This window comes from Symsagittifera roscoffensis, unplaced genomic scaffold, assembly GCF_963678635.1.
Source record: "Symsagittifera roscoffensis unplaced genomic scaffold, txSymRosc1.1 SCAFFOLD_1039, whole genome shotgun sequence".
NCBI lineage: Eukaryota > Metazoa > Xenacoelomorpha > Acoela > Convolutidae > Symsagittifera > Symsagittifera roscoffensis.
The window spans coordinates 1-10,827 of NW_026971258.1; the positions used below are offsets into that span (position 1 = coordinate 1).

At 37.1% G+C, this 10,827-nt stretch overlaps 2 protein-coding genes across 2 annotated transcripts; one reads left to right on the forward strand and one right to left on the reverse strand.

Annotated features, from left to right (window-relative positions):
• Positions 1 to 2,445: 2,445 nt before the first annotated feature.
• Positions 2,446 to 6,165, reverse strand: LOC134856278 (uncharacterized; the record flags this gene model as incomplete). The annotated part of the gene is made up of 4 exons (XM_063872627.1): positions 5,877 to 6,165; positions 5,379 to 5,639; positions 4,838 to 5,087; positions 2,446 to 2,594 (listed from the first exon to the last, which is right to left on the reverse strand). Coding segments are annotated over exons 1-4 (922 nt in total), but the record flags the coding sequence as incomplete, so codon positions are not given.
• A 1,748-nt stretch (positions 6,166 to 7,913) lies between these two features.
• LOC134856279 (uncharacterized) lies at positions 7,914 to 9,565 on the forward strand (the record flags this gene model as incomplete). The annotated part of the gene is made up of 3 exons (XM_063872628.1): positions 7,914 to 8,900; positions 8,937 to 9,212; positions 9,414 to 9,565. Coding segments are annotated over exons 1-3 (1,415 nt in total), but the record flags the coding sequence as incomplete, so codon positions are not given.
• Between the last annotated feature and the right edge of the window lie 1,262 nt (positions 9,566 to 10,827).

The window sequence follows — 10,827 nt, forward strand, 5'->3', positions numbered from 1 at the left end:
CATATTTGGAGCAGGGTGACCACTTTTTTCAGAGAAAAATCGTGACTATAACAATTTTCGAATTTTTGTCGACCTTTTTTTTTAGGTCGACCAAATTAATTTTTCAAGCTCTGCCAAAGCACAAAAAATTCCCTGTTTGGCCAAAATTTCTGCGCCGCAGGCAAATTTGTAAAAAACAGGCCAAAAAGGCGGTTTTATGGGTTTTTTTGGAAAATTTCGACCAAAAATTGCGTTTTTTTGGCGCCCCTCCCCCCTCAATATTTGTATATAATGGCGCAAAGGCGCCTTTAGAAAAATTTTAGGATCCGTCACCTAAAACCGTTGTAAATAGTGACTTTTAGTGACCATTGAAAAAATAGTGACGAATTGACCAATAGTGACTGGTCACTAAAATAGTGACCATGTGGTCACCCTGATTTGGAGGCAAAATTCGCAACTCCTGAGAGTAACCTGACGAAGCCTCACACAAGTTTTTTCAAATTTTTTATATCTAAGTTCTCTGAAAAATTTTGAGAAAATCCTAAAAAAAACGTCATATCTAGAAAACTACAAACATTTAAGCAGCCATATTCAGTGGCAAGATTCGCATTTCCCTGAGAGTACCCCCACAGATTCTAAAAACAGGATTGAGATCTTCAACATTTTGGGATTTTTTAACATCCAAGTTTTTTTTGAAAATTTCGGAGAAAATCATAAAAAAACGTCGTATCTTGAAAACTACAAGTATTTGAGCATTCATATTTGGGGGCAAAATTTGCAACTCCTGAAAATACCTTGACAGAGCCTCAGCACAGCGATGCGAATATGAAATTTTGTGAAATTTCTTATATCTAATTTTTCTGAAAAATTTTGAAAAAATCTTGAAAAAACGTCATATCTCGAAAACTGCAAGGATTTGAGTAGCCATAATCAGAGGCAAGATTCGCAACATTTGAGTATTCTCACAATATCCAACAACAGGAATGAGATCTTCAACGTTTTGAAATTTTATAAAGTCTAAGTTTTTGAAATCATAAAAAATGTCATATCTCGATAACTACAACGATTTGAGAAGTGAGATTTGGAGGAAAGATTAGCAACCCCTAAGAGTACCCTGACAGCACCCAACTACAGCGCTGGAATTTCAAAAATTGTGAAATTTTTTAAAATTAATTTTTCCGGAAATTTTTGAAGAATCTTGAAATTTGCCTATCTCGTACACTAAAAGGATTTAGTTATTCATATATGGAGGCCAGAATCGCAAAACCTGGGAAAACTCTTACAACATCCCACTATTAGGTTGATGAAATAAACACTGAATTTAAACAGGAAAATCGAAAAAACCTTAACCATAGGAATATACGATATAGCTTAAACATAAAAAAACTCTTTCGTTAAACATGCAAAATTATCATGCTTAAACATGGGAGATAGCTGTCACTCGCATTTAAATATAGTTTAGATAGTTATAGATAGAAAACATTTTGGCATTATCTATCTATACTTCGGAAAATTGCCTGGTAGATTGTTGACGTATAAAAAATGTGTTCAAGTTGTGGGCTTGAAGTTATTCAAACAAAAGACGTGTCTGAAAAAGCGCAATCATTCTGCATTGCTCTTTTGACAGTTCAAATTGACATTTGAAAATGCAGTTCCAATATTAACGCCATTGAACTGTTTGAAGGTCAGAATTACGTTGTCCAATAAATTTGTTAGAAAATATTTAAAAAAAAAAACAGTTTCACGGCACTTACAACTCCACTCAAGCAGATAGAACAGATGCAATTAATATTCCCTTGCTATGCAGCAAACGAGTCCCCGATGTGCAACTTCAGTAGGAAAAAAGTAGTTTCGTGATATTAAACCACGCTCGCTAGCTCGCGTGTGTAACAAATACCATTACACTTCGCATGTGCTCGTAAAACTTCATAGAGCATTAAACTTTGATGTTTTTCATCTTTCATGTACTTAATGAATATTATGCATAAAAATAGCGAGGGCTTGTTTAATTCATCTAAAAATTATGCGGCTTAAGCTAGGTTTGACATCTAAAAACTTAGGAATATTAACACACAGAGGCGAAGTGGAGCTTCGTGATACTTGCGAGACCACTTAAATACGATCGAAAGCTAGCAGAAAAAAATGAAACGCCCTTAAGTCGAAAACAAAATACAAAAAACGACCTGATAAAATTCCATTTTCCTATCTGTTAACCTTGCTAATCGCAAAGATAAATAAGAACATATTAACGTTATCTTTTGCTCGAGGGTATTCTCGTAATGGGTATTAATTATGCCCTTCGTCTATTCTTGTAGAATTCGTTTTTTTTACTGTAATATTTCAATGCTGTTGCATAACACTTGATTTTGGAAAACTAAATACTTTCTTCCTATATATTTTTTTCAGAACTTTTTAGAATGAAAAATATGATATTATGCTGAATAATTTCAAACTTTCTTAACTCACCGGTGATAATGTGGTATATGTTGAGCTGCCAGATACAGCTGGGACTCTTGCTCATCTTCCGCATCTGACTACCTCCGCCTCCCGTTGAACTCCCTTGACTCCCACCAGCAAAACTACTCGTAGAGTTGTTCACAGACTGCACTGTCCACCTGTCAACAGACAAAGATACTTGACTTTCCCCAGAGTTTTTCATACTTCTTCAAATAAATTTATTGACTCTGCAATCATAAAAGTACTATACATCCACGTTTTGTTTCGTGCTTTATGATAATTTACGTTCCGACCACAACACAAAACGGGTAGGGTGCGCTTTTCCGACTCAATTTTACGGCGTCAAAACAATTTGTAGGAAAAAAGCGTAATATCATAGTAAAGCGCTTTCAGCCGTGATTCGGATTCCAAAAACAATTTCAAAAAAGTTGCCTGAGTCGAGAAAAATCGTTGTGAAATTGGTCGAGATTGTTAGCAAATAACAAAAAAAAACAATGTTACACAGAGGCTAATCCTCTATGAAGTACAATAAGAAAATTTAGAAATAAGCCTCGAATTAGTAAGAATTCGGCAACGTCTCGGACTCCAACCTGCGACCTATAGATTATGAAACTCACTCACTAACCACACAGCCACGAACGCTTAATAGGTCTGGCCACAAATAAAGCAGAGAACAGATGCTATGCAACTTCCAATGCTACAGTTTAATTTCCAAATAAGTAAACACTGTCATTTGCAAGTAAGGTCAGAAAAAAGGTTTGTAATAAAACACTACGCTGATCGCTAGTGTAAACATGAAAAAGGATAGCCGGCTGTTGTTAAAGTATGACAAAAAGTTCCGACCACAGAATGTTTCGAGTTTCTTTGTTCAAACTATAATTATTTTCAGATTAATTTTTTCCGGCATTTTTTTAGTGTTTCAGTGATTTCAACTTGTGCTATGGCTCACTAAGCCAAGCATTCCCCTCTCGCTTACTAAAAATCAATGATTTTTTAAAAAAAATTTTACGAAAATATTTTTAGCTTTCGTTATAAGAATTTGCCTGGTTGGAACAATTTGTGCTACTTTCACAGTTGATCCTTGTTGATGTTAACATTCATGTTTTGTTTGTGGTGTTTGCCTATATTCTATCACTTCTTTAAATTGATTTAGTGTGAAATCAAAAAGATAAGCACATCAAGTTTCAAGTTTGAATACAAAAACACAAACAGTGCATGTAGAGAATCATCAATTAGTAAAATTCTCGGATACCAAATGATTTCTTGGATCAATTGAGCAATCTCCCCCCCCCCCCATTATCGCGTGGGGGGAGATAGATCGGTAGGTACTTGAGACATGTTTATAACCACTTGAAAATAGTTTGAATGACATGAAATCATAAAACATATTTTCCAACGACTGTGTAAAGCCAAAACTTACAATATCAAAGCTCAAAAGTTTCATTCAGATTGAAAAAAGAATCAATAAAACAGGCATAAAAAGCGACTTTTTTCTTTCTTAAAACGACAAATAGCTTTTTCGTACAATATTAAGCTGCTGCGGATAACCGTTTTTGCTATTCAGATACAAGGCAAGAGCACCAACCCTGGTAAATCGCTTTCCTCGACCAGGCTATGGTCGCCAAAACAAAATTTTTTTTTCGATACTCATAAAATAAACTTCAGTCGGTCAATTGATTGCGTGCTATGAACACATCATCCATCTACTTGCGTTTGCTGACGTCTTTTTGTAGAGTTTTTCGTTTTTGCTGGAGGGAGATAGCTCAATTGGCTTAACTTTTAATATTTACATTTCTTCAGATGATTTGCTTATGATGATGATTTGCTGACGAAAGCGCTTCTTATTTGACAATAAAGAACATTGGTAACTTTTGTTTTTTGATTTAAGTTTACTGATTCAAGGTAAAATTACATAGCCTAAATGACATCTTTCTTGGTTGGTAGGAAATTGCGAAAACTCACTAAACCTGAAAAAAATAGGGCGCGGGTTACAACATGGCAATAATTTATTTAAATATACCATTTAATACTTCAGTTAACTTTCAATACAGGCACAAGGAGACAGTTAAGGTAGATTACACAACCACAACATCGATAAAATTATGAGTTATATCTGATTCAGCATCTGATTAAGGAGGCGCGCGGCAAGTTTCCTCGCGACCTCGAGTCCGGTGACCCTTTTGTACTTTTTTACGATAAAAATTCAGGCTTGCCATTTCTTAAGACTTTCGCCTTTGTAACATTTAAGGGTAGTAAACATAGTTGATCGCCTTCGGATCCGTTCCTCACCACAAATCAACTTTCGGCCACAAATGTTTTGGGTCCAAACAGATGGGTGTGAAAATCCATTTGGTCTACCTAAGAAAAAATCCGTCCGCCCACACTAAAACCCTAGATCTGCCTCAGTTGGACCATTATGTGTTGGATATGATGTGTAGGGCAGACTCCTCGTATAAGTACCAGTACCTGTTCTGGCACAGTCCAGCGCTTCCACTCTCTGAGTCTGTGGCCACAATCCAAAATGTGATGCAGCTGCAACTCCGTCTGTGCCTTCTCCTCGTGTCTGAATGTGGCCACCAGCAGATGGTCAAACACTCGAATAGTACTCTGACTCTTCTTGAACTCAGTCGAGAAGAAGTACTCCCGTAGACCTTAACCGCATCACAACACAATACAACAATCCACACATCCACTCAATAAAGGTATTACTACTCAACTTATAACCTTGGATAAACAGAAAAAAAATTAAAGCAGGCTTGCCGTGTGAGTTCGCAAGAGGTTTATTTGTCCATATAAATGGATTATTTCCGATCTGAATCTTTTGCCTCTTGTTTGTTGCTGTATTTTTATAACTGTTTCAACCCTCAGGAGGTTGCTAAAACCAGGCTCTACTACCCAAGTAATGCATCATCTGGCTGTTTAAAATGATTTCTAAAACTGACCGATGGGTGCGGTGGTGCCTGGCATGGCAGCAGCTGCAGCAGCCGCCGACTGGTCACTCATGCTCCTCTTCAGGAACTCATTGGCAGTCAGACAGTCGCCGTCGTCCGAGTCATCGTTGTCCATGTCCCCCCACAGGGGCGAGAAGGGGGAACTACTACTGCTGCTAGTATCTTTAATGTTGTTCGGGTTTCCCAGGGGTGCCTTGACTACCACTATTTTGCTCTGATTGGTCGCACGGTCTCGTTCAAACAACACTACAGCTGGAAAAAACGTTATCATAAGAAATACGTAATAATCCCTTCCATTCACATGTTTAATTCTCAAAAAAATTTAATTGAAAAATGAAACAATCACTCAATATTTTCGCGTACTGATTGAAGAGTTTTTTATCAGCTGAAATGTTTGTTCACGTAGGAGTGCTAAGAAAATTATGTACTTTTTTTGATGAGAATAAAGTATATAATTACATAAACCCACTAGACAAGAATAGTTCGGACCTGATATTTTGGAGTTTAGAAACTGTTTGTTTCTGCTGCTGCTATTTCCGCTGTTTCTCTTCAGAATACTGGCAAAAAGACTGCTAGTGGACGAGGAGGACGCAGAAATAGACGAAAAAGGGTTCGTCTGCTGACTGGAGTCCCCCCTGTCGCCCCCATTTGTGGACCCTCCCCCTCCACCACCCCCACCCGAGGAGCTCCCATCAGATGGATCCTTGGTGGGGTCTTCGAAGCAGCAGCCTGCTATGCAGGGTTGCACCATGTTGATATTGGGAACTGTCTTGATCAGCTTCCCTACAAAGCATTAGAAAAATTCATAAGTAACATATCCCCCTAAACATAACGGACAAATTTCCTCAGAAAACAAAGGAGCAAAATTCTGGATTCTGGGTGGCTAAAAAGAGATACTTAAAATCAAATGAACAAATTAGCCTAATTTTTTTGGCTGTGAAAACTCAATTACTTGCCCAAAACCGGAATATACTAAAGAGGAATGTTGCTGAAGCAACTTTCCCGCACTTTGATAAATCATCGAATAAGTCATAAATTGATTCTAAAGTCACTGCGATTTGTAACATACCATTGAAAAGTTTGAATTAAACCTTCGTGAATCTTGTTGATAAGAAAGATTATCATTACATGCTTTGGCGAATGCTGAACAGCGAAAATTATCATCCTTTTTTGACAGCCGACTAACTTGAGCAAAATTCTCTTTTTTTCACTCTGATATCTCAAAAAACAATAAAACAAAAACACCCCCTTTCAATACACTTGATCCCTGATCTTACCCGGTATTTTTCTTCAGACTGGCACACCAGATTTTTTCGTTTGACCCTTGAAAATAATCTGTGAAGACGAAACTACACAACCGACTGCGCAGTTCACATTATTTGGAAAATATATTCAACAGCTGCATGTCACGTATTCAACAACAGAAGACATAGAAAAAAAAACAGAGAATTGAGAAATAAGTTTTGACAAGAACATCATCGAAGAAAAAAAGGAAGAAGAGAAAAGATCTGACAAAATGTACATGTCTTCTTAAAAAAAAAAAAGAATAAATGTTTGCATTAATCAATATATGTTTACTTGTACATTGATATTGATTTGTAACCCCGAGTTGAGCGAACAAATTTGCGTGTAACTACTCTGAGGAGAGCGAGTTTGAGAGCAAAACTTAACTTGTTTTAATAACAAAACCTCCAAAATTTATCAGTTTTCTTAGCCGTTTTCCTTTCAGACTTGCTCTCCACCTAACCAAGGAAAACCAAGTTATTTTGAGCGCATCTGAGTAAAAAAGAAACCCGATTTGAATCGACGCTGTCGCGACTTTTTGTTTTTCCGTAAACGGGATACTCCGAAAACCCCCTTTTCCAAAAGATAGTTATTTTTCGGCATTTTATCATTTCGTAAAAAAAAAAAAAAAAAAAAAAAAAAAAAATCATTTCCTGTTTTTAACTTTCCTGTTTGCATTTTTTCTGTACAATCTAAACAAACATCTGACGAACTTTAGATTTAAAAAAAAAAAATAAAAAAAAAAAGACGAATATTATTTTTACAATAATAGATGGTGAAGCAGTTGTTGAGCATGTTGTCTGGGTCTCTCTTGTCTTAATGTGCGAATATAATTGTCCTTCCTTTGTCTCGTTTTAAATTGTGTTTGTGTGTAGATGCGTTTTCCTCTCGTTGTTTCTGGAAAATTGTCGTCCCTTTGTATCCTTGCTTTGAGTGTAGCCTGTAAATTACCATAACACGGAAACAACTAAAAAAAAAAAAAAAAAAAAAAATCATTTAATTTCGAGTTTACCAAAAAAAAAATAGCAAGTCTTTTTTTTCCCTCAAAAAACATTTAAATATTTTGAAAACAACAGCAAACATTTTAACAAAAACAAATTGAAGAAAACATTCGAAGTTTTTTTTTTTTCTCTAACTTTAGTTTGAAGTAAAATTGAATAAGAGGTTAAAAAAAAAAAAAAAAAAAAAAAAAAACGGCCGAAACGGAACAAGCGCCGTCCTTATCTACGACTCTCAACAACTATGGACGATACCAATACCAACAATTCGTCGACGTCAACAATAACTGCAAAAATTGCCTCAAGTAAATTCAGGCTGGCTAGAATCGAAATCAGCCGGTCTATGGAGTTCTTACAGTCACAGATAGAAAGAGGGACCCATATTAGTTCTTTGAAGACTTTGGCGCAGAAAACAGAAGACCGATTAGAACAAATGAAAGTAATAGCAACCGAAGTGTTCGCAAATGGATCTTCGGAAGAGAACGACGACGCTATGGAGATATGTGCATGTCTTTCACGACAACTTATAGAGCTAACCCACAACGTCAACACTCTAGGCGAAGACTTAACCAGCTGTTCTGGTTCTAATACAATAAACGTAAACAAATCGACGCCTGTATCCCGGCGAAACCCCTTCGTCAAGGACACTTATGCCGAAAATCACTTCACTCAGCCCTCTAGCAACCGCGTGAACAATTCATCTGATGGAGAGCCAATTAACTTACAGAACGACATGCTACTTCACCAACACTCAACCACCGACGTACCGCAAATATCTTTGAACCACTCTGCAAACGAATCATTGTCTAGAGAGTTGACCTCTCTAAGTTCTCAGTCAAGAGAAGAAAGCTTGGAACAAAAAAGGTTTACAGGATATGAACAAACTATTCAACCAACGAATCAACTACTACTAACATCAGTACACCAAGCATTGCCAGACAACTTACATTTGAATCGAAGCCATGATTCGTTTCAGTTTTCAGCTCCAGCAGTCCATGCAAATCTCCACGAAAAATTTTCATTGGAATCTTCATTTGCTTATTCCAATCGTCAGCAACCAGGAAACGCTATACAAACATCAACTTCAAAGGAAAATAATTTCCATCTAACTCATCAGAAAAATTTAGAGCAGTATACATCTCCCCCTACTGTCATACAAGCGAATCGGAACCCGTTTGCTCAAAGTCACTCGGTTGAACAGTTTCAAAGAACTTTGGATTTGAACAACCAAGTAGTGGATAGTCATGGGGATATTAAAAGGCACCAGGTAGTGGATAGTCATGGGTTTGATAAAAATCAATTAAACATTCTACATGCACATCATTGTCATGAACCGGTTTTCAACAACCCGATATCAACACACTGCGAACAGAATAGAGACGCGCTTAAAGAAAATCATTCAGGATACCTCATTCATCCTAACTACAACCAAATTCCACCGCATCTGCTTGTGCAAAACCATCCCTACAACCAGATAACGGATACTCACGTTGGTAATAGCTACCAAACAAACAATCTTCCTACGCAACATCATCTTGATCAGGCTATAAATAAACCAATTTCATCAAACAGGCAACAGAATAGAGATCCATTTGGAGAAAGTAATTCAAAACTTTTCAATTATCAGAATTACAACCAAGCTCGACCCATTCCAACAATGCACAACTCTGAAACTTACGCAAGTTTTTTACCCGGACAAGAAAAAATTGACTATAAGTTTTCTGTTAAACTTCCTCCAATTAAGCTACCTAACTACGACGGAGACCCGATGGCTTACCACGACTGGATAAACATGTTCCAGGCTACAGTTGATAGGAATCATACAATTAGTGACACTCACCGGATGACTTATCTACAGGATTCGGTGTCAGGAAAAGCAAAAGCACTCATCAAAGGGTACTCATGTAACCCTGCTTTTTACAAAGCCGCACTGAGGGACCTTCAAAATCATTTTGGCGACTCAAACTATATTGTAAATGCTTTCATTCAGCAAATTGAAACTTGGCCGTCCTCAACTAGTAACAATCGTTCAGTTGTTTCATTCGCATCCTTTTTGAAACAGTTAGTTCGAACCTTCCAAAATTTGGGTTTTCAAGCAGATTTGCATTCTACAGCTTTACTCAAACTTATCAAAACTAAAGTTCCTGACAATTTACTTATGAAATGGACTGAATACGCTGTCCGTGAAAATGTTCAAAACAACAACGTACAATTGTTTCAGGAGTGGCTTGAAATACAAGCTAAAGTATTGGAAAGATTACAAGGGGAGCACTCGTTTCTGGGGACGTCAGCGGTCAAAGATCAGGAGCTTAAGACACAAAATCAAACGTCTTTGGGAAGTAAGCAAAACGCTAAAATGGGGTCTGACATCAATACGACAACCAAATTCCAATATCCTTCTAAAAAGTGCTTCATTTGTTCGCAGGAACATTTTTTGGCTCATTGCACCCGCTACCAGAGCTTAGCACCAGTTGAAAAATATAATTTGGTAAAACAGCATGAGCTTTGCATAAATTGCTTAAGTTCTCGCCATTCAAGAAACAATTGCAATTCAGAGAGACGATGTCAGCAATGTAGAGGGTTCCATCATACGTCACTTCATGATCCATCTCGATTTACAAGCAAAAACAGCGCATCTTATGCAGCAATCGTCTCAGGAAAAAACGAAGATGATAAGGAGTTTACAACCTCAACCTCTAGCAGATATGGCCTGTCGCATAGCATTGACAAAAACACATACCATCAACAAAAACAAGCGGACAGTGAAATTCATTTTACAAAAAAGGGAGGGTTTACTGCTTCAGAAAAAGCAACATTTGAACGGTTACCCAACATTTGGTTCGAACAATTACAGCTGATCCCTGTGTCGTTCGTCAATAATGGTAAAGTGTGTGACACTTACGCTCTCATTGACCCTGGCAGCCAATTTACTTTTATGCTTGATCAAATTGCAGACTTCTTGGAAATCTCATCATCAGAAACAGCAAACATGTCTTTACAATATATAAATATCAACCATGAGATGCCGGTTGCAAAACTAGACAACATCGTTAATTTAGCACCGTACAAACAAACGGGACAAACATTTCCAATTCGTAATGTTTATAAAACGCCATTTTTAAATATACCTCCTGCAGATGTTGCTCATCTGAATGAAA